General features: G+C 41.6%; 1 protein-coding gene across 17 annotated transcripts in view; it reads left to right on the forward strand.

Annotated features, from left to right (window-relative positions):
- The window catches only part of PLCB4 (phospholipase C beta 4), a 219,254-nt gene that overhangs the window by 105,894 nt on the left and 88,347 nt on the right, over positions 1-25,013 (forward strand). For all 17 annotated transcript variants that reach the window (XM_083606846.1, XM_083606840.1, XM_083606839.1 and 14 more), the window contains 2 exons: positions 17,614-17,714; positions 23,589-23,669. In XM_083606846.1, coding sequence (XP_083462972.1) covers positions 17,631-17,714; positions 23,589-23,669 — 165 coding nt within the window. In that variant the 5' untranslated portion in view covers positions 17,614-17,630. The remainder of the gene's footprint in view (positions 1-17,613; positions 17,715-23,588; positions 23,670-25,013) is intronic.

Here is a 25,013-nt window from a genome sequence, read left to right on the forward strand (position 1 = left end):
ATTGGTGTTGGATTTTCCCCCAAGATAGTTAATGTTTATGGGTAGAGGGATTGTTGTTGTTGTTTAGTCGTTTAGTCGTGTCCGACTCTTCGTGACCCCATGGACCAGAGCACGCCAGGCACTTCTGTCCTCCACTGCCTCCCGCAGTTTGGTCAGACTCATGTTTGTAGCTTCGAAGACACTATCCAACCATCTCGTCCTCTGTCGTCCCCTTCTCCTTGTGCCCTCCATCTTTCCCAACATCAGGGTCTTTTCCAGGGAGTCTTCTCTTCTCATGAGGTGGCCAAAGTATTGGAGCCTCAGCTTCACGATCTGTCCTTCCAGTGAGCACTCAGGGCTGATTTCCTTCAGAATGGAGAGGTTTGATCTTCTTGCAGTCCATGGGACTCTCAAGAGTCTCCTCCAGCACCATAATTCAAAAGCATCAATTCTTCGACGATCAGCCTTCTTTATGGTCCAGCTCTCACTTCCATACATCACTACTGGGAAAGCCATAGCTTTTACTATACGGACCTTTGTTGGCAAGGTGATGTCTCTACTTTTTAAGATGCTGTCTAGGTTGGTCATTGCTTTCCTCCCAAGAAGCAGGCGTCTCTTAATTTCGTGGCTGCTGTCACCATCTGCAGTGATCATGGAGCCCAAGAAAGTAAAATCTCTCACTGCCTCCATTTCTTCTCTTTCTATTTGCCAGGAGGTGATGGGACCAGTGGACATGATCTTCGTTTTTTTGATGTTGAGCTTCAGACCATATTTTGCGCTCTCCTCTTTTACCCTCAATAAAAGGTTCTTTAATTCCTCCTCACTTTCTGCCATCAAGGTTGTGTCATCTGCATATCTGAGGTTGTTGATATTTCTTCCAGCAATCTTAATTCCGGCTAGGGATTCATCCAGCCCAGCCTTTCGCATGATGAATTCTGCATATAAGTTAAATAACCAGGGAGACAATATACAACCTTGTCGTACTCCTTTCCCAATTTTGAACCAATCAGTTGTTCCATATCCAGTTCTAACTGTAGCTTCTTGTCCCACATAGAGATTTCTCAGAAGACAGATGAGGTGATCAGGCACTCCCATTTCTTTAAGAACTTGCCATAGTTTGCTGTGGTCGACACAGTCAAAGGCTTTTGCATAGTCAATGAAGCAGAAGTAGATGTCTTTCTGGAACTCTCTGGCTTTCTCCATAATCCAGCGCATGTTTGCAATTTGGTCTCTGGTTCCTCTGCCTCTTCTAAATCCAGCTTGCACTTCTGGGAGTTCTCGGTCCACATACTGCTTGAGCCTTCCTTGTAGAATTGTAAGTGGAACAACAGCAGAAAGACTTTTGAGATTTAGAGTACACCAATCCCTCTACCCCAAAATTCTACAAGGGTAGAGGGATTGGTGTACTCTAAATCTCAAAAGTCTTTCTGCTGTTGTTCCACTTACAATAACACGCTATTGGGTGTTGATCATTTCAGAGGTTAGAGCTCTCCTGAATGAATGAAAAACCTTTATGCTGGGACATGAGAGGATCCCCAAATCAATCAAGGATCTCAGATTTCCCCAATACCCATGAAAGATACAATAAATCAAGAATGGCTCTTTGCAAAGCTTAACTGGTCTAAAGAAGGTTTGCAGTTCTTCAAGTTTTGCTCTTTTATTATTGCCACATAAGTATTGTTGTTGTTTAGTCATTTAGTCATGTCTGACTCTTCGTGACCCCCTGGACCAGAGCACGCCAGGCACTCCTGTCTTCCACTGCCTCCCGCAGTTTGGTCAAACTCATGTTGGTAGCTTCAAGAACACTGTTCAGCCATCTTGTCCTCTGTTGTCCCCTTCTCCTTGTGCCCTCAATCTTTCCCAACATCAGGGTCTTTTCCAGGGAGTCTTCTCTTCTCATGAGGTGGCCAAAGTATTGGAGCCTCAGTTTCAGGATCTGTCCTTCCAGTGAGTGAGCACTCAGGGCTGATTTCCTTAAGAATGGATGCGTTTGATCTTCTTGCAGTCCATGGGACTCTCAAGAGTCTCCTCCAGCACCATAATTCAAATAAGTATGTTAACACAAATGCTAAGTAGTAGTAGGAATAATGACAAAAAATCAAGAGAAATCCACCTAACCAGTTATTATAAAAAGTTTGTTCCTCCTTTTCTTCAAATATTCCCCAGTCTCTAAATAATAGGACAAACTCCTACTTCAAAACCTGAACCTGCTTAGCTCCAACCTCCTGCCTTCTCTCTTCTTCAGCCTCTCTTGTTCTTCTCTCAAGACTACATTAGGGCCTCTGTAAAGAGGGAGTCAAAACATCGAGTTTCTATGGCTTGCAACTGGCCCATTGCTATACAGATTTCAGAAAATATTGGTCCCGGCCAACAAGGTTGTCCTCCTGCTTGCTTCTGGATTTTATGGCAGAATATAAGGTGAACAAATTGGCCACTACCTGCTCTACTGACTGAGCTATCAATCATCTCAGGCCTCTGATAATCATAAAAGAAATATTTTGTACCTACAAAAGTAATTGCATCGAATTAAGGTAAACACTTTGGTAAAGTAATACAGAGTAACTGGACCTTTTCTTATAAGAGGGGTGGGAAACCTGTTTTGGCTGGTGGACATGATTGTTATCTCCTCACCTCCTGGCCAAATTTGACATTTGTCTGTCAATCACAAGACATCAGGGGGTGCTGCTTATTGAAGACCCATTTGTCAGAGGCTCAAACATGAACACCAGGCTCCTTAATAGGGAGCAAATTCAAGGGAGAAGGCATTTATTTAAGGAATGAAAAAAATGTTTTGTTTGTAGGGGTTAATTTAAAACTCTCTGTGTGGTCTCATCACACATGAACCTGTGCAATTTCTACCTTTCCGAAGTGTTATTAGAAATAATAATTGTAACATCAAATGCAGTAGGACAATGAACTCAAATCTAAAGGATCAGTTTTCAATTTGCTTAATAGCTGCATATGGCCTTGTGTTCCGGGCTCTATGCAGTGTTCACTTCCAGATACAATAAGTACTATTCACTTGGAAGGCATTCCTAGATAATTATTTCAACAAGTTCAATTGTACGGCATTAAGAAAAAACACACATCCTCTGTGGTTTTTCAATTGGCTGCCCTATAATTTGGGGTTAACATCCTTCATCATGTCACGTGCTAGGAGCAAACTGCACCTTGACAAATGCTGTACGTACGTTGAAAGCAAGGTATTTTGTGCCTTTTATTTTGAAGTAGGTGTGAGGGAGATTGCCAAACTGGAATACAGAAAACTGAGGCAAGCTATTTGATCATTCCGCCCAGGTATTGCCAATCTGACTGATGGCTGACAGCCCAATTAACTGAAGCCCTCTCCTTTGCATTAATTCAGTAGCCTATGCAAAAGGGACTGAAGCAGTTTTGAATTGAGCTTAAATGGGATGAGAATTGGTTTATGGATCACAGGCTTTTAGCTTGGGGTCTATAGTTGGTCTTCCAGTCAGTGAATATACAGCAGTGTAAATATGTCATGCAGTGGTAATTCTGTTGACTTTAATTCTCCCTCCCTGGCTGGGGTTTAGGTCTGCTTTGTCTTCTCCCCTGCTACATAGAATTTACTTCCAAACAATACAAATAGTAGGGGCAGAGTCTGCTGTTTTCTTCACGACTGTCTCCTTGCTTCCGTGTGCATCATCTTCTTTAACATAATAATAGTAGGTTCTTTTCTTTTTGCAGTCCTACAGTTGTACAAACACTAAAACAACTCTTCTGTAATTTTGCTGGTAAAATCCCTTTGAATACTTGGTATGAATCAGGGATGCCAAAATGCCATAGGATTTGTGTGCATGAATCAGTTCTTACTGAGGTGTGAGCAAGAATAACAATTCGTTTATTTATAAATTTATTTATTTGGTTTTTCAGATTTAAAATTTTACAGTCATATATCGAACATACAACATAAAAACAAGATTCCAAGGAATCTCCTGGACTCCCCTCCTCCCCTTTGTGGATCCTATTGTTAATCATTTCCTCCTGCATCTTTTATGAGAATCCAAATCTTTTACATCTCCGTTGTGTCCAAAATTCACCATTAAGCTGCAAGTGGTATTCCAATCCAACTAACGATTTTAACTGTTTACAGTGGTTTTTAAGATAGGTTATAAATTTCCCCCATTCCCTATTCAAATTTTGGTCTTCCTGATTTCTGATTCTTCCAATCATTTTAGCCATTTCAGCATTATCCATCAGTTTGATCTGCCATTCTACTCTGGTAGGGACTTTATCTTCTTTCCATCTCTAGGCCAATAACATCCGTGCAGTTGTGGTCACATACATGAATAGTCTTTTCTGCTCCTTTGGATTTTGGCAGCAATTTGTTTGCTAGCTTGTAGGAGCAACAACCTCCCTCTAACAATTATCGAATGTATGCACAGTAGAATAACTCATCAGATCACAGCTGGGGAACCCTTTTCAGCTCAAAGTCCGCATTCCCTTCTGTAATTTTTACCTTTGTACAGTAGGCTGGTTATGCCTCTCTTGTTTTCCAACCAGACAAGCAAGATGTAGTATTGGAGGTCAAGAACACATTGCAGCCTGCCGTAAATATCCAAGGAGGGTGTGAATGAAGGCCCCAGAGGGGTACGGCCTGAGGAGACGGGTTTGGGTGGGGAGGGGGTGTGGTAGGCAGACGAGTCCAAGGCCAATAATGAGAGGCATGGATTTGACCCATAATCCTGAGATTCCCCACCCTTGATTCAGATTACCACTCAGGAATTAGAAGTTTGCTGAGGGAGGAAGAAAGCAATGTAGAGAAAATACTTCCTCAAGCAGATGTCCTATTTTGAGTTGTTAAATTTTCTGGAAATGTTGAAGCCCTTGGGAAAAAAGAAAATTTTGGGGAAAGTGTAAAAAGAAATAAATGCAATAATTGGTGTGTGTTTTTAAGTACTCTACATATCGGAAGTCACTTTGTTACTTTAGGAACATAAAATTCATTAAGTGTGACTTGGTTTTCCATAGAATTATCATGTCAGGTATATTATGGTTTATTCAGACAATAATTTAATTTTAAAGTTTTTTGTTACAGATGGCTGAGCTAGAAGGAACCTAGCAACTCTTTGGTTTGGTCAGTTAATGTGGAGCAGGTGAAAGACAAAAAACAGAAACCATTAACATTATAGTGAAACAAATTACGGTATTAGTTATTGTGGAAATCAGTTTGTCTTCTCCAGTCTTCCACAGTGTCAAGCAGATATTAAAAAGGCTGAGAAAAAGAAGGGGAGGCGGAACAAAACTCATTCAGCCTCTTTGCCTATGCCTATCACCATCAGTTTCTGTTTCTTCATATTTGCCATCCTATCTATTGTGGACTTCTAAAAGCTAAAGGGTTATCCGATTGAAACAGGTTTCTACCTTTTTATATGTCTGTTCATTGCTTGATTTGGTATGAGTTTTTCCAAACATAGACCAGTTCCTTTCACATTTTGCGGAAGCTGGGCAAGAGAGAGGCTGAGCTGTGCAGAGGCCTTCTTACCTAGGCAATAAAACATACCAAATCAAGGTAGTGGTGATATAGGATTGTTTGCTTAATACAGGATTACCATGCCTCCTATTTAAATTATCATATCTTTTCACATGCTCTTTATAGAGGCAGTTCTGTTGTGGGCTGTGTGTGCCCTTAGAGGCGTCATGCATCAGGCTGAATTTGAGTGATGGGTGAACTTGGTGGGGTTAGCTATTTTTAGCTTGGAGTGAACCTTTTCCTATCTAAGGCTATCACAATTATAATTGCATTTGAGCTTCTCCGTAAGCAAAATAAGCAGCTGCTGGAGAATTAAAATTCTTCTTAAGATGGTTGGAGATTATGATGCTCTGTGTTTGATTAAGATGCTCCTACCTTCCTGCAGAGAAAACTTGTTCCACATCCTTCTGTATTTTATGCCATTACGGAGGAACATCCTGTTATTTCTCTGAGCTTAAGATTTCACTTTTTTGAAATAGGGGTGTGTGCACAAATTTTTGAGTATATGAGATTTTTCTTTTAAATTCTTTACGTAACGTTCACATTGGCGCTTTTATTTATTCCTTTTGTTTTGTTTCCCACTGCACCGGGGTATGTTCCCGGTTGCACGGCAACCAAGGACTGCACGGCATACAATTTGTATTCCTCGCACTTCAGTCTGCCGTGGGATCTCAACACATTTATAAAGATGTCAGGAGCGCATTTTCACTGTGGAAAAAGTGTGATATTGAACAGCATTGCCTCGCTTGCTATTTCTTGAGCAAAAGGAGAGAGGAAGGAGAACGGTAGCCAAGGGCAAACACTTTCCCCACAAACAAGGTGCAGACTTTCTGACAAATAAATTTAGGCATGGCTGCTCTGTTGGACAGTTCCAAGTGAGAGAGAGGCAGAAAACACAGATTGGTTTTGTGTATTTTGAAGACTAGTCCAAAATGATTTTTTTCTTGGAAATTTGTTATGTCTGTTGTAGTTGCACAGTTCCACAGTGGACAATGAACACAATTCTGTGGGGGGTTGTCGTTTTGTTTTTACTTCTTTCAAGTGACTCAGGTGGGCCTGCAGGGCTTCTCCATCCCTGTATGCTCACAACAGCCTTCTGAGAAATTTGCAAGCTTAGCAACAATCTCCCCTACTATCTACAGTTAAGGATGTGGGGTGCTCCCATTGGGAAAATTGGTAGCCTTTTCCCTATCACTTAGGTGCGCGGGTGGCGCTGTGGGTTAAACCACAGAGCCTAGGACTTGCTGATCAGAAGGTTGGCGGTTCAAATCCCCACGACGGGGTGAGCTCCCATTGCTCAGTCCCTGCTCCTGCCAACCTAGCAGTTCGAAAGCACGTCAAAGTGCAAGTAGATAAATAGGTGCCGCTCTGGCGGGAAGGTAAACGGCGTTTCCGTGCGCTGCTCTGGTTCACCAGAAGCTGCTTAGTCATGCTGGCCAAATGACCTGGAAACTGTACGCCGGCTCCCTCGGCCAATAAAGCGATATGAGTGCCGCAACCCCAGAGTCGACCACGACTGGACCTAATGGTCAGGGGTCCCTTTACCTTTCCCTATCACTTATTGCAATCTCTCTCTCTCTCTCTTTCTCTCTCTCTCTCTCTCTCTGTGTGTGTCTGTGGAGGGTCTTCCTGGAGATCATGGTTGGAGAACGTAGGGTTCCCCTCCATGCTTGCTTTGGGCCCAGTAAACAATGCCCTCCATGCTTAAACGAAATACAGTGGTACCTCAGGTTAAGAACTTAATTTGTTCTGGAGGTCTGTTCTTAACCTGAAACTGTTCTTAACCTGATGCACCACTTTAGCTAATGGGGCCTCCTGCTGCCACCGTGCCACTGCCGCATGATTTCTGTTCTCATCCTGAAGCAAAGTTCTTAACCTGAGGTACAATTTCTGGGTTAGCGGAGTTACAGAACCTGAAGCGTCTGTAATCCAAGGTACCACTGTAAACAGAAACTCCTGGCATGATTGACAGAGCCACATTTAGCATCACTTGTAGTTCGGCTATTGGTGAACCACTTCCCTTGCTTTCTTTATCTGGGTTAGGATTATTGCATGTTAGTTTCCCCCACTCCCACCCATAGCATTCTTTGTTCCCATTTTATCATATTTTTTTAATGTGTCTCTCCCCCCCCCCTTTAATTACCTGCAACAGGTAGATTTTAACAGTGGCCTTTGCTGCCACAGCAAAGTGCACTGGCTGGCCACCAGGCTGATGCCCAGAGTACCATTGTTGTTGTTTAGTCATTTAGTCGTGTCCGACTCTTCATGACTCCATGGACCAGAGCATGCCAGGCACTCTTGTCTTCCACTGCATCCCACAGTTTAGTCAAACTCATGCTGGTAGCTTCGAGAACACTGTCCAACCATCTCGTCCTCTGTCGTCCCCTTCTCTTTGTACTCTCAATCTTTCCCAACATCAGGGTCTTTTCCAGGGAGTCTTTTCTTCTCATGAGGTGGCCAAAGTACTGGAGCCTCAGCTTCAGGATCTGTCCTTCCAGTGAGCACTCAGGGCTGATTTCCTTAAGAATGGATAGGTTTGATCTTCTTGCAGTCCATGGGATGCTCAAGAGTCTCCTCCAGCACCATAATTGAAAAGCATCAATTCTTCGGCGATCAGCCTTCTTTATGGTCCAGCCCTCACTTCCATACATAACTACTGGGAAAACCATAGCTTTAACTATACAGACCTTTGTTGGTAAGGTGATGTCTCTGCTTTTTAAGATGCTGTCTAGGTTTGCCATCGCCTTTCTCCCAAGGAGCAGGCGTCTTTTAATTTCGTGACTGCTGTCACCATCTACAGTGATCATGGAGCCCAAGAAAGTAAAATCTCTCACTGCACTCCATTTCTTCTCTTTCTATTTGCCAGGAGGTGATGGGACCAGTGGCCATGATCTTAGTTTTTTTGATGTTGAGCTTCAGACCATATTTTGCGCTCTCCTCTTTCACCCTCATTAAAAGGTTCTTTAATCCCCCCCCCTTTCTGCCATCAAGGTTGTGTCATCTGCATATCTGATGTGAAATCTGGTACTCTGCATATCAGAGTACCATATGGACTTTAAAATGTTATAGATCAGGGAGGCACTGGTGCTTGTGTTTGATGGTCCTCATCATTTCCAATGGCATCCCTGTTGGAAATGTTATGTGCGCTCCAGTTCTAATACAAGCTTGCGGGTGCAGGGAGATGAGGACAGAGTCTGAAAATGAAATGGGTGCTAAGGGAGGAGATGAAGATGAAATTGTACTCCCTTCCCTTTACATTTTAAAATGCTACCCACTTTGAGGGAGTGTGTTTATCAAACTGAAGAAGAGTCAGCATTTGCCTAGAGTTAAGGAAGAAATCAGTGAGAGGGACATTCTCCTTATTCTGTAAGGACTGATGGTTGTGGGCTGCAGCCAACCAGACTCCTCTACACTGGCTTCCTTCCTTCCTTCCTTCCTTCCTTCCTTCCTTCCTCTTTCTCTCTCTCTCTCTCTCTCTCTCTCTCTCTCTCTCTCTCTCTCGAAATTCAAGTATTTCTCTCCTTGCTTTTCTTTTGCAAGCTTTCTGTTCACCTGCAGATAAATAGTTCATTTCATCATTTCACTGTGGCCAGCTGTCCCTAAGCTAATATTCTGGAGGAAAATAAAAAGATGTTCATGCAATGTTTAGGAAAGGGCCATAGCATGTAGAAAACAACTCGTGTTTTGATATTCCCCTCCAGCAGCAAGCACACACACACGCTTGCGAGTGACCCACATCCAACAAATTTCGCACACAGAAATCATTTTCTGGCTGGGCTCAGGTTGTATAAGAGCAAACACCCTGGATGGATTGGAGGGCTGGGGACCAGAAATATTGAAATATTGATATAGCTAGATACAGGTTTATGAATGCATAGAGGTGCCTAATGCTAGCTGGAACATTGGTCCAATTATCTAAGCCAGGGGTCAGCAACCTGTTTCAGCCATGGGCCGGTCCACCGTCCCTCAGACCATGTGGTGGGCCAGACTATATTTTGAAAAATAAATAAATGAACGAATTCCTATGCCCCACAAATAACTCAGAGATGCGTTTTAAATAAAAGCACACATTCTACTCATGTAAAAACATGCTGATTCCTGGACCGTCCGTGGTCCGGAATGAGAAGGCAATTGGGCCGCATCCGGCCCCCCGGCCTTAGGTTGCCTACCCATGATCTAATCTGTCTGACAGTGGCTCCCCAAGATCCCAATTCATAAAGGTGTTCCCCAGCCCTATCACATGCAGTCCTTTAGCTAGAAAACCTAGGACCATGGGTCACCAAGTTGGCGACTGTGAATGCTTTCTTTGTCACACTTGGGCAAGTGCCCCAGACTCTGAGCTTTCATTTAAAGAAAAATAGGTAAGTAGCCCTCCAAGAAAGAATATTATGGGGCAAAATGTGCAGGTGCTTTCTAAGCAATTTCTGTGAAATGTGTGTGGCCACCTTGTGTATTTTTCCTGGCACCGAGGAAGATTCCCTTTTGCTATTAGATAGCAACAGTCTGTGCGTGTGTGTGAAATCAATATTGTGTGAACTCCATGACATGGCAGAAGATTGTTGGGGGTGGCTGTCTCTCTATAATTTTGTGTTTCTGCTTTCTCCACCCACCCAGTAAGCTGTGACTAGCACCTTAGCTCTCACACAAAATCTGAAATGTGTCTACTGATCCATAAAGGTTGGCAACCCCTTTTGTGTGTACATTGTGCTCTCTGCAACTGCCCCCTCTCTCATTTAAAACTAATAAAGAAAAGAAAAAAAATCAAGGCTATGATGAATCATGACTGTAAACTGAGTTCTGGGACAAGGGTTTAAGACTATAATAAAACCTCCTTCAGAAGGATTCGCAAGTACTTCTGTGCACTTGAATGTTTATAATCCTCTCATATTTTGGCCAGTTGTCGTAAAAGTATGCAATAGAAGTGCATATGCATATTAGTTTCTTTAGAAAGTGCAATAAACTGCTGCACTGCTACAACAAGCTGGTATTAAATCAGGTGTGATTTTAATAAAGTTTGACTTTGTCTAATACTTAATCATGCTAGGAATTGCTACCAATACACTCTTAAAAGAAATTGAAGAAATATGATTCTGGGGTTTTTTTTAAAAAAAAGTAATAACTGAAGAACTGGGTCTAGATAATGCCTCTGGCAGAGATCAGATCATCCCCTAGGAATTTTGAGGAGGAGGTAGATTGGGGGTGGCGAGAGGAAAAAAGGAGGGTTCAATAATAATCTGTCTCTCTTTTAATTGTACATGTTTGTTCATGTATCTGCTTTCAATACTAATTGCTTGACATTAAAGCTTAGAGATGGTGCTCTCACATTTTTAATCATTTCCTTTGCCCTTCTCTAAAGGTCTTAGATATTTTTTATTAGTAGGCAGAGTCATGTGTCTGCACTGGCTGCCTTGTCTCCAAGGAACACAAAAACTCCTTTGCTAACTTCTAATCTAAATCATAACTTTGTGAAGTTGACGAGTTTGCTTAAGCTGATAAGCCATGTCTTTATTAAATCCCATCATTCCATATGTATGTATGGGTGGGTGGGTCTTCTTCAAGTTAAAATTCCAATCTCGTTGTCTTCCCAACCTTCTCTTAAACCAGAAAAGGGTGTGTTTAAATTCTGTGGAGAGAGCCGTGTGTGTGTGTGTTTCAGTCTTTCTAATACAATTTGCTCAAAACAGTTTGTGAGAGGCTGTTGTGAAATTTTGAACCTCTTATTAGTCCATTCATGTGAAAATTCTGTGCTCTAGTAGCCTTTCTCATGAAGATTTCAAAGCCAAGCTGATTTATGTTTTCTCCCTTCATTACAGTGTTTGTATAATGAGATCACAAGTTCAGTAAATTATGTATAACCCCTCTGGCTTCTTGTGCTATCCGTATTTTCTGGCTTCTAGCCATGTGCTTTACTTAGAAAATACTCTTTGTTATCCTTCTTTTTGAAAAGGAGGACCAGGAATAAATAGTACTTAGTGTTATATTGAGTCTTTTCATTTGGGTTAAGGCGTATTTATAAACTCCCAATCCAAGTGGGAGTGTTTTCTGCCAGAGAACATAGAATCATTGAGCTGAAAGAGACCCAAAGGGTCATTTAGTCCAACCCCCTGCAGTGCAGGAATCTTTTTGCCCAACGTGGAACTCGAACCCACAACCCTGAGATTAAGAGTCTCATGCTCTGCTTTGGTGATGTTATAGTTACCGTATTTTTTGCTCTATAAGACACACTTTTTCTTTTCTTTTTTTAAAAGTAATATTTATTAAAGTTTTAAAGGTTACAAAAAGAAAAAAGAGAAAATACCAAATTAAGCAAAAACAATACAACACATCACAATAAGGAAAAAGAAAAAAAAGAAAAAACAGAAAAATAGAAACAATTAAAAAACACAACAAACCTTCCCATAACTTATCTTTCATTTGCTTGTTTCCTTGACCTCCTCACACCTCCCTTTTTTGTATTCTAGTTCAGTTAGCTATTTCAGCAAATCCTTTCCATCTTTCCCAGTTTTTGTCCTATAATTTATCTTAATATAATGTAACTTTACTTTCCCTCTTTTCACCAATTAACAGTCTATTTTTACTTAATCCTTTATAACATTTCTGCTAAAGCCACATAACTTCATTCCAACATCCTTCTAACATTCCTTAATTTTACAGTGTTTCTGTAAATAAACTTTAAATTTCTTCCAATCTTCTTCCACCGACTCTTCTCCCTGGTCTCGGATTCTGCCAGTCATTTCCGCCAGTTCCATATAGTCCATCACCTTCATCTGCCATTCTTCCCGGGTGGGTAGATCTTGTGTCTTCCAGTACTTTGCAATAAGTATTCTTGCTGCTGTTGTAGCATACATAAAGAAAGTTCTATCCTTCTTTGGCACCAATTGGCTGACCATGCCCAGGAGAAAGGCCTCTGGTTTCTTCAGAAAGGTATATTTAAATACCTTTTTCATTTCATTATAGATCATCTCCCAGAAAGTCTTAATCCTTGGGCATGTCCACCAAAGGTGAAAGAATGTACCTTCAGTCTCTTTACATTTCCAACATTTATTATCGGGCAAATGATAAATTTTTGCAAGCTTGACTGGTGTCATGTACCACCTGTAGATCATTTTCATTATATTCTCTCTTAAGGCATTACATGCCGTGAACTTCATACCTGTGGTCCATAACTGTTCCCAGTCAGCCGTCATAATATTATGTCCAACATCTTGTGCCCATTTAATCATAGCTGATTTCACCGTTTCATCCTGAGTGTTCCATTTCAACAGCAAGTTATACATTCTTGACAAATTCTTAATTTTGTGATCTAACAGTTCTGTTTCCAATTTTGATTTTTCCACCTGGAAGCCAATTTTTTTGTCCAAATTATATGCCTCCATTATTTGGTAATAATGGAGCCAGTCTCGCACGCTATTTTTTAGTTTTTCAAAACTCTGTAGTTTTAATCTATCTCCCTCTTGTTCCAAAATTTCCTAATATTTCGGCCATTTGGCCTCCATATTGAGCTTTTTCTGAGCCTTTGCTTCCATTGGTGACAACCACCTTGGGGTTTTATTTTCCAACAAGTCCTTATATCTTATCCAAACATTAAACAGTGCTTTTCTAACAATATGGTTTTTAAACGCTTTATGTGCTTTGACCTTATCATACCACAAATATGCATGCCACCCAAATACATTGTTAAAACCTTCTAGGTCCAACACATCAGTGTTTTCAAGAAGCAGCCATTCTCTCAGCCAGCAAAAAGCGGCTGATTCATAATAAAGTTTAAAGTCTGGCAGGGCAAATCCACCTCTTTCTTTAGCATCAATATCTTATATTTTATTCGAGGCTTCTTGCCCTGCCAGACAAATCTAGAAATATCTCTCTGCCACTTCTTGAAACAATCCATTTTATCCAAAATTTGCAATGTTTGAAACAAAAACAGCATCCTTGGCAATACATTCATTTTTATCACAGCAATTCGGCCTAGCAATGATAGCTTCAGATTTGACCATATTTCTAAATCCTTTTTCACTTCCATCCAACATTTTTCATAGTTATCCTTAAATAAATTCACATTCTTAGCAGTCATATTAACCCCTAGGTATTTCACTTTCTTAACTAGTGTTAATCCTGTCTCCTTCTGAAACCTCTCTCTCTCAGTCACTGTTAGATTTTTCTCTAAAACCTTAGTTTTCATCTTGTTCAACTTAAAACCCGCTACCTGACCAAATTCTTGAATTAGTTCCAGTACTCTTTTAGTACTAGATTCTGGCTCCTGTAGTGTCAATACCAAATCATCAGCAAATGCTTTCAATTCGTACTGTTTAGCTCCGACTTGTATACCTTTAACCAATTGGTTCCTTCTAATCATGTTTAAAAGGACCTCCAGGACCAATATAAAAAGCAATGGAGAGATTGGGCAACCTTGTCGTGTTCCTTTCTCTATCTTAAATTCTTCCATCACTACATTATTCACAATTAATTTTGCCTTTTGTTCTGAGTAAATTGCACCTATACCATTTCCAAAACCTTGACCAACCCCCATCCCCTGTAAATTCTTCTTCATAAAACTCCAAGAAATGTTGTCAAAGGCTTTCTCCGCGTCCACAAATATCAGAACTGCTTTGGTATAAATGTTCACTTGTAGTTTTTCTAGAATGTTAATTATGTTCCTCGTATTGTCAGACAAGTGTCTGCCCGGGAGAAAGCCCGCTTGATCTTTATGAATTTCTTCTACTAGTACCTTTTTTAGTCTTTTAGCCAAAATATCTGCAAAAATTTTATAATCCACATTAAGCAAAGATATGGGGCAGTAGTTCTTAAGCTGTGTCTTCTCAGAATCTGTTTTCGGTATAAGTGTAATATAAGCTTCCTTCCATGACTCTGGTGCCCTTTTCCCTTCCAATATTTCATTACAGACTTCCTTTAAAGGTTGTAATAACCATTCTTTCAGGGATCTATAATATCTTGAAGTCAAACCATCCGGTCCTGGGGATTTACCTAATTGCATGTTCTGAATGGCCCCTTCTACCTCCTGCTCCATTATTTTGTAATTCAACATTAACTTGTTTTCTTGAGAGATTTTTTGTAGTCCATTTGTTTTCAAAAATCGGTCAATGTCCATTTCTTTCTGCGTCTCCTGTGTATATAATTGTTTAAAGTTCCAGAGAAGCACTTTCTGATCTCCACTGGATTCTGTATATTCTTTCCTTCCACTTCCAAATTCGTAATGGTATTAAGTTTTTGTCTTTTTTTCATTTGCCAAGCCAGCAGTTTTCCGCATTTATTTGCCGATTCAAATGTCTTTTGTCTCATCTGTTTAATTTTCCATTCTATTTCCTGGTTCATCATTTTCATATATTGTACTTGATATAACTTTATCTCTTTCAGGATTTCCTGCGACTTTGGTTTCACTCTCAGTTTCTTCTCTCCTTCCTTTATTTTCTCCAGAATTTTGTCTTTTTTCTCATTTTGAGCTCTCTTCTTAATTGCATTCTGTTGTATCAGAAATCCTCTCATAACCGCTTTGCTTGCGTCCCAGATTACTCTTTTTTCAACAGTGGTGTTCATATTTATCTCAAAATAATCTCTCAAGGTTTTTTGGGCCTTCTTAGTCACTTCTTCGTTCCTAAACAAAGTGTCATTCATCCTCCATCTTAAAGGAACCAGTTGGTGTTAGTTTCATTTCCATCTTCACAGCATTGTGGTCGGAGCAAGTTTTAGGGCAAATTTCCACTTTTCTGATCTTCAGAGCCAGCCCTCTAGTTTCCCAAATTTGGTCAATTCTTGTCCATGTCATATAAGACGCACTTTTCACCCTTCAAAAATTAAGGGGAAATGTTTGTGCGTCTTATGGAGCGAATGCAGGCTCCTTGGCTTCAGCGATAGCAATGCAAAGCCTCTGAACTCCCCCCACGCTCTGAAGGCTTTGTGTTGCTTTCGCTGAAGCCACCTGAAGCCCCCGGAGTGCAGCGGGAACTCCCTCTGTGCTCCGGAGGCTTCAGGCAGCTACCTGCAAGCCTTTGGAGCGCAGCAGGAGTGCCTGAAGCCTGAAGCCTCTGGAGCGCAGCGCGAACTCCCGCTTCGCTCTGGGGGCTTCAGGCAGCTATCCACAAGCCTTCGGAGCGCAGCAGGAGTTCCCGCTGCGCTCCAAAGGCTTGCGGATAGCCGCCTGAAGCCTGGAGAGTGAGACGGGTCGGTGCGCACCGATCCCTCTTGCTCTCCAGGCTTCGCTTCACTGGAGAGGCGCTGCACAGTTTCCTCTCTCTGCGCAGCGCCCCTTCAGTGAAGCAGGAGGAGAAATGGAAGGGGCTCCGTTTCTCCTGCTGCTTCGCTGAAGGAGCACTGAGCAGAGAGGGGGATAATTTTTTCCCCCTGTTCTCCCCCTCCTATGGTCCGGTGTGTCCTATGGTCCGGTGTGACCTATAGAGCGAAAAATACGGTAATTGTATCACTTCTCCTGGCCATTAATAAAATGTGGCCTGGTGAGTTTTAGGTATTTCTCACATGGTTGTTAATAAAGGCAAAGGGTTGTGTTCAACCAAATTTTACTCATTGGCATCAGCGGCCATAGGAAGAATTCAGAGCTGCGCCATGTTGAATGTTCTGTCAGCAGAAGCATTTTGGCTTGCCGGGTAGAACAATTCCCCTCTACCCACCCCAAAAATGTATATACCACTTGACTGTAACTCTGAGCAATTAAAAGAAATGCTAACATTTTACCAATGCAGAGAAATACAAGTCATTAAAAACATTTTAAAAGCAATACCTCAAGGACCACTTCTCCCCATATGAACTGACCCAGGCCCTGCAATCATCATCCGAGGCCCTTGTTTGTTTGCCTCCTCTTCAAGAGGTCTGAGGGGTAACAACACGAGAAAGAGCCTTTTCCGTGGTGGCTCCCTGTTTGTGGAATGCTCTCCCCAGGGAGACTTGCCTGGAGCCTTCATTGCATATCTTTAGGCACCAGGCGAGAACATTTCTCTTCAAGAAAGCATTAACATCCCATGGCCCTGTGGAAAGGGTGTTAATTGCTTTTGTTTGTTTTGTCTTTATTATGTATTTTGTGTTTTCATTTATTTATTTTTACATTATCAACTGCCCTGTGATCTTCAGTGTAATAATACAAATTCAGTGTAATAAAAAACCCAAATCGGCAGGAAACTAAACAGAGATTTAAAAACTATCTAGAGCAATGGGAGAAACCCTGGCGAGAGGATATACGATTTACTGCCTCATATACAATTAAAGAAAATTTTGTAAAGATGTTCTATAGGTGGTACTTAACGCCAGTTAAGTTGGCAAAGATATACAAATTGAAATCCAACCTCTGTTGGAGATGTGGTGGAGAACTAGGAACAACAATACATATGTGGTGGAGGTGTGAGGAAATTAAGAAATTTGGGATAGTAGTACACGAAGAACTAAAGAAGATGGTGAAATATCAATAACAAAAAAACCAGAGACATATCTCCTTGGATTGATAGATGATGAGATACCACAGGGAGGGGGATTTTTCTATATGCAAGTACAGCTGCTAGAATAGTGATTGCTGCTAGGTGGAAGTCACAAACTATACCCACAAGGAGGAATGGATTTGTAAACTAAATGAATATGTAATTTTGGCAAAATTAACTGCTATAATAGGAAATCAGTCGAATCAAAAATTAAAAAGGAGTGGAAATGTTTTGATGAATATGTGGCAAAATATTGCTCAAAAAAAGATATGCTAATATGCCTAGATTAACATGTGAAGTACTGGATGGAAGTAAGGAAAGATAATAAGAATATATAGATGATTTGAGAAGGTCGTAGAATGCAAAGATTATTGTAAATTGTATAATGTGGAGGAAATCGAGTGGGGGCGGAGGGAAGTGGGAGGAAGGAGAAAAGAATAATATGATGGATTGAGGAAATAGGAATGTAAATGTATGGGGTGATGGGGAGGAAATAGTGTTGGCTTTGGTACATTTGTATTGTAATGTAATATGTGAAAACTACTACTACTAATAATAATAATAATGGGGGAAAGAGATTGAAAAAAACTATTCTCTGGTCAGAAACCAAACTGTGCTTCCTTACCAGGCGAGAGAACATGTTCATCCTAGTCTTTGCAGTTTTACATTCCACTTGCCTCACTTTTGCTTGTTTTGTTTCAGGGTGGCAGTTCTATATAATGGCAAAGCCATATGAATTTAACTGGCAGAAGCCAGTTCCATCCTTTCTACAAGATGGAGCCGTGTTTGACAGATATGAAGAGGTAAGGCAACTTCCTTAATATTACCCCAGAGAGAAACATTGAAACCTGCAGTTTGAAGGCAAGCAAGGAGTCTTTGCCTCTAGAAAAGGGAGGGCCAACTGCTCAGACCAAGGGGGGCATAATAATAATAATAATAATAATAATAATAATAATAATAATAATAATATTTTGTTATTTATACCCCACCCATCTGAGCCACTTTGGGCGGCTCCCAACAGAATATTAAAAACACGATAAAAGATCAAACATTAAAAACGTCCCTAAACAGGGCTGCTTTCAGATGTCTTCTAAAAGTCAGGTAGTTGTTTATTTCCTTGATATCTGATGGGAGGGCGTTCCACAGGGCGGGTGCCACCACCAAGAAGGCCTTCTACCTGGTTCCCTGTAACCTTACTTCTCTCAGGGAGGGAACCGCCAGAAGGCCCTTGGAGCTGGACCTCACTGTCCAGGCTGAACGATGGGGGTGGAGATGCTCCTCCAGGTATACCTGGCCGAGACTGCAAGTAGACTTTGACATGAAACTCATGGGCCACACTCTGCCATGTCATGTGCTGCCTTCTCTAAGCTGACTAAGTGAGGCACAAGGGTCTGAAAGGGTTATAGAGCCCTTACATCTGCGGCTCCCATTAGCACCAGCCAACATGTCCAATGGTTTGGGACTGATGGGAGCTTTAAAGTCAAATGACATCCAGCTGCCACAGTTGTACGCAGTGAATGCAAATCATCAGCACACGCAGGGAAGTGATGGAACAGTGTGCATACCTTGTTAGAAATAATAGTAATAAAGAACGTTTTTCTGTGTTTACTTATTCACGTGTTTGCAAAACCACAGTGAACAGCATGGGAAAATACACTCTTCCAGTTCATTACTAGGGCTTTGAATTTGACTCGATACATGCACATATTAAGAGTGGAAAGAACAAGGGATGCTTCCAAAATTCCCCTTTTTTGAATCTGGCCCTTGTTTTTGCAGTGCTGAATAACCAGGTCCCAATCATAGACTAGAACTGAATTATTAGCAGTGCGATCCTATACACCTCAGTGCAGATATTTGGGTAAATGTGAATAGAATTGCAACCTCTGTTTGCCAAAAAAAAATATCTCTGGGCATTTGTTGACATTGCAAAGACGATGGTGCACAATTAGCTCTTATCACAACATATATATTTTTAGGACCCACCTTGTTTCAGTATTTATAAATTGCTTTAAACTATTTTTAACATTTCATTTTAATTACTGTAACCTGCCTTGGGACCTTGGGGCAGAGAGTGCGTAATTAGCAACAAAACCCTTCCATTGCTACTATTTTTGTTATTGTTTTGCTTACTTGCAGGTAAGCCATGCTCTCCACCATATTAAATGATTTACATTGACTAATAATAATAATAATAATTTCTTATTTATACCCCACCCATCTGGCTGCGTTTCCCCAGCCACTCTGGGCGGCTTCCAACAAAACACCAAAATACAATAACCTATTAAACATTAAAAGCTTCCCTAAACAGGCTGCCTTCAGATGTCTTCTAAAACTTTGGTAGTTATTTTTCTCTTTGACATCTGGTGGGAGGGTGTTCCACAGGGCGGGTGCCACCACCGAGAAGGCCCTCTGCCTGGTTCCCTATAACTTGGCTTTTCGCAGCGAGGGAACCACCTGAAGGCCCTCGGCACTGGACCTCAGTGTCTGGGCAGAACGATGGAGGTGGAGATGCTCCTTCATGTATACTGGACCAAGGCTGTTTAGGGCTTTAAAGGTCAGCACCAACACTTTGAATTGTGCTCGGAAACGTACTGGGAGCCAATGTAGGTTTTTCAAGACCGGTGTTATATGGTCTCGGCGGCCACTCCCAGTCACCAGTCTAGCTGCCGCATTCTGGATTAGTTATAGTTTCTGGGTCACCTTCAAAGGTAGCCCCACATAGAGCGCATTGCAGTAGTTTAAGTGAGAGATAACTAGAGCATGCACCACTCTGGCGAGACAGCCTGTGGTTGGGGTGGGGTTTCTTTTGGAAAATGGAAATCACAACAGTTTAATTCTGTTACCAGCTTTGTGCATCCCCCACTGAGAAATGAATATGGGGGGGGGGGGCAACACACATTGCCAGACAGCAGTGTAATGGATGCCAGAAAAGGATACCAGCCCAGTTACATCCCAGTTCAGACCAGCAAACATCTTTCGAATGCTGGCTATTCATTTCCAGCAAGACACACTTATTGCAAGCTCATTCAATATAATTTCCATATCTGTAAACTCTTTAAAAAGAGGATAGCTCCAAGGAATGTGGGAGGGAAGATACTGTGTTTGCAAAAGAGAACATTTCTAGCTTGTTTCCTTTTTATTTGATCATGCGATCTACAGTCTTTTTGAGGAATGGATTTGTTTAACTAGATTTGCGGGGCTCAAACGATGCCTTAGCAAACTTCATGTAAACAGAACCTCCGGCTAATCTATCAAGCACTATAGATTAGCTGGAAGCTCTGTTTAGCGAGACGATAATAAAACAAAAAATAAGTCCCACCAAATCCCTTTAGTATTATTTTGCTTCATTCCATAATCTCTTGAAATGAAGAAAAGATATTTTTAAATATTAAAGCCTGCCAAGACAGCCAGAGATCTTATCTCCCACATTCATGGTGGCAGCAAATAAACGACCGAGGAACAGTATGGCTTACTCAAGTTTCTTCTTTGCAAAAGGACTCTTCGCCACTCAGTTTATGCACACGCCCACCAAGCAAATACCGTCTCCTAAACTTAGAAGTTCAGCTGGTTTTAGAAATGCACCAATGCTTTTCACTTTGGCATGGCACCAGTGAACAGAGGCAGTGCTGGATTTACGTGTAAGCTAAACAAGCTATAGTATAGGGCCCCACTCTCTTGGAGCCCCCAAAAAAATCCAAAGAGAAAAAATGGTTTGATAAAATACATATTTTCTTATGTGCAAATGGCTTTAGATACCTATTAGGTCCATCAATTACCATATAGCATATATTCAACACAAAAAAGTGACAATTTGTTGTTGACAAAGGACATATGAAGGGCCCCATTATCTTCAGTAGCTTAGGGCCTCATCAAACCTAAATCTGGCCCTGAGCAGTGGTACCTCTGGTTACAAACTAAATTCGTTCCGGAGGTCCGATCTTAACCTGAAACCATTCTTAACTTGAGGTACCACTTTAGCTAATGTGGCCTCCTGCTGCCGCCGCGCCACAGCCACATGATTTCTGTTATCATCCTGAGGTAAAGTTTGCAACCCGAGGTACTAATTCTGGGTTAGCGGAGTCTGTAACCCGAAGTGTTTGTAACCCAAGGTACCACTGTATCACAATATAGTGTGCAGGACACCGAAATGCCTCAAAATGACTTACATACAGGATAAAAATAGCAATGACAAGAAAAAAATACAGTGGTACCTTGGGTTACATACACTTCAGGTTACAGACTCTGCTAACCCAGAAATAGTACCTCTGGTTAAGAACTTTGCTTCAGGATGAGAACAGAAATCCTGCTCCTCTGGCACGGCGGCAGCGGGAGGCCCCATTAGCTTAACCTGGTGCCTCAGGTTAAGAACAGTTTCAGGTTAAGAACGGACCTCTGGAACGAATTAAGTACTGTGTATTCCAAGATGCCATTTCTGAATAAATCCATCCCAGATATTTAAACGTATTTACATGGTTTATGATGTGTTCATCCAGGTGCCAAACATACTTTTTAGAACGCTTCCCAAATACAATGACCTGTGTCTTATCATAGTTTATAGATAAAGCATTCCTCTTGCAATATGAACTTAATTTTGCAAGCAGCCATCTCAGGCCCACCTGGGTTCTAGATACAAGTACTAGGTCATCAGCATACATTAAAACTGAGAGTTTTTGGTCGAGAATTGTGACAAGGGCAAACTGTAGTCCCTCCAGTTCTTTAACCATGTCATTAATATAAAAATTGAACAGGAAAGGTGCCAAAATGCATCCCTGTTTTACTCCAGTAATGGTCTTAATTCTAGTGGTGAGATGGCCAGCCAGATCCACCTTTACTTGTATTGATGTGTCAGTATATAATGTTTTAATGAGAAATAATAGACGGAGGTCTATATTTGTCTTTTCCAATTTTTGCCACAATGCGTGTCTTGGGACCGTATCAAAAGCTGACTTTAGATCGATAAAAGCAACATATAATTTTTGCTTTAAATTATGGATGTATTTACATAGCAGAAAGTTCAGCACAAAGCACTGGTCCAATGTGGATTTCCCTCTTTGGAAACCTGCCTGGACTTCAGATATCACCTTATTTGTATCTGCCCATTCTTCTAGTCTCCCAAGAAGGAGCCTGGCATATAGTTTGGAGGCTACATCTAACAAACTAATGGGTCTATAATTGGCAGGGTTTTTCTTATCACCCTTTTTATATATTGGGGCAATTATACTCAACTTCCACCCTTCAGGTATGCGACCTGAGCTGTTAATGTATGGAATTAAGTACTTAACCCGAGGTACCACTGTAAAACCAAATTTTAAAAACAGAGATAAAACAAGTTCTTGAGTGCTTGCACATCATACAGTAATATCTCCGCGAATGTCCACCTTGTCCAGTGTCCATTCTGGTGAACATCTGCAGCAAACCCGGAAGGACCGGAACGGGTTACTTCCAGGTTTGCCGCTTGCGCATGTGCAGAAGCGCTAAATCGTGCTTCGCTTATACGCAGAAGCGCAAACCGCTCCCTGCACATGCGCAGACGCGGGACTTTGCCCTGCATCCTTTTCGGTTAGCGGCTGGGGCTCCAGAACGGATCCCGGCTGCAAATGAGGTACGACTTTACTTAAAAGTAAGAGCATAAAAGAGGCTACAGACCTAACTAATGACACCTGTTTTGCTCCTCTGGGGAGAGCCTTCCACAAGTGGGGAACCACCAATGAAAAGGCCCATTCTCACATTGCCACTCTCAGCATCTCCTTCAGAAAGTGCAGCTGGAGAAGGGCCTCAGAAGATGAATGCAGTATTTGGGCCACTTCATGTGGGGAAAGGCAGTTGCTGATATACCAGGGCCTCGAGCTGAATAAGGTTTTAAAGATAAAAAAACCAGCACTTTGAATTGAGCCTGGAAACTGATCAATAGCCAGTAAAGCCATGCTAAGATTGCTGTCAACGTGATCAGACCCATCTTGCCCCAGCCAGTAGTCTGGCTGCTGAATTCTACAGTTTCCAAACCACCTTCAAAGGCAGCCCTATGCTTAATGTATTACAGAAACCTCGCTTAGAGATCACCAGAGTGCAGCGAACAAAGGTTTAGCTATTCCTGTCCCAATGGGGTTTTTTTTAGCTGGGTCACCAACCGAACCAGAGAGGCCTATAAGACACCATGCAGGTTATTTGGATGAGGCCTGCCCTAGGTGGAATCTACACACACATAAAAACACTGTGGAAATTCTTTTTTAAAAAAAAGTTTTGAAAAAATATTTTGAATTTTGCATAGCGCACTGTCTCCATCTAGTGTCGCATTTGTATATTGCACTTCACAACACATTTAAAATGTTTTATTTGCAGTTGTATAGCTGATTACCTAGTCACTTGAGTTGCCCCAAGCCTAAGAAGTCTGGGTAAGATGTTGCAGTTGTCATTTGGAGAATGATTGTTCACTGATGCCTCTGTTGCAACATCTGTAAGAAGAGGGGACATTAGCCCTGAACTGGTGCTGTGTGAATTGAGTCCTAGTTGTAGGGCTTGTCTTTTGAGGTCTCTGTATATTTAACATAGTGGTTTGTGGGGGCATTATGAGTTTTAAAATATTTTGTTTCTGAACCAAACAGAAATGGAGGTTGATACTCTGTAGACCTGTTATTTAACTTGAAGCACTGAATATTTTTCTTTTTGCCTGTCGACAGGAGTCTTTCGTCTTTGAACCAAACTGTCTCTTTAAAGTGGATGAATTTGGCTTCTTTATCACATGGAAAAGTGAAGGAAAGGTACTGTTTGCAATGACTTCAATATTATGACTTTCTCTCTGGAGTACTTACCTCTCCGATCTTTGAAATGTGGAATGTGTGTTTGTGATAAAGCAAACTGCTGCCTGTTCCATCATGAAACACAACTCCTAAATACCAGGACCTTGGGCAGCAAATCCCCAAAGCATCTGTTAGGGAGTAAAGCTCCATGGATCACAGTGGAACTTACTTCTGAGTAAACATGCGTAGGATCTCACAGTTAATTTGTTGAAGGGAAATCCACAAGTGGAAGCACATATTATGTACCTCCACCCCACTCCACCCCCTTTATTTTAGTTAACTGGGGAGAGGAACAATATTTCGGGCACCTCTTCTTTCCCAGCAACCATTTGTTTACTGTAAGGAGGAGAGATTTGCTGAGCAGAACTGTGTTTGCAGAGTTACAAAATGGGATGTACCATATTTTTCGCTCTATAGGACGCACTGGACCACAAGACGCACCTAGTTTTAGAGGGGGAGAACAAGAAAAAAAATTCTCTCCCTCTCTGCGCAGCGCTTCTTCAGCAAAGCGGCAGGAGAAATGGAGCCCCTTCCATTTCTCCTTCCGCTTCGCTGAAGGGGCGCTGCGCAGAGAGGGAAAGCTGTGCAGCGCCTCTCCAGCAAAGCGAAGCCGGGAGAGCAAGAGGGATCGGTGTGCACTGATACCTCTTGCTCTCCTGGCTTCAGCAAAAGCAACACGAAGCCTCCGGAGGTTTCATGTGGCTTTCGCTGAAGCCATGGAGCCTGCATTTGCTCCATAAGACGCACACACATTTCCCCTTAATTTTTGGAGGGGAAAAAGTGTGTCTTATAGAGCGAAAAATACGGTAAATGCAGAGAGTTGTATTACTATAGTGCTGATGGCTTGGCGATGGCCTTGGGGATATGTAATCCTGGTCCTTTCTCTGCTAGCCTCTCTACACCCACTTCTGTGCTGGCAGCTGTTATGGGAGCATAGCAACAGCCCATCTTTGTTCCCTTCTTGTGACCTTCTCTCAGGATTCATCCCACCTTTTCTGTGTATTTGATGTGAAGACACAAAATGGAGGAGAAAGGACTTGGGTGTGGTGTGTAGTTGCTAAATATGTGTAGCTTTGTAGCCAAAATTATATTATATCACCATCATCAACTTCATCACATCATTCACACTGAAGTGGTGAAATCACCTTGATCTGTATGCTTGAACTGCAATGAACAGAATACACTTCTTTGTGTTAACTGCGATTGTGAATTCTACTCCAGCTTTGCTTTCTGCTACAGTACCTATTTTAATGTGATCTTTATTATAACCAAACCCTTGAGATTTTCCTGTTTCCTTTGTCGTTC

This window comes from Podarcis filfolensis (genome assembly GCF_964270895.1).
Source record: "Podarcis filfolensis genome assembly, chromosome: 3".
NCBI classification, from domain to species: Eukaryota; Metazoa; Chordata; class Lepidosauria; order Squamata; family Lacertidae; genus Podarcis; species Podarcis filfolensis.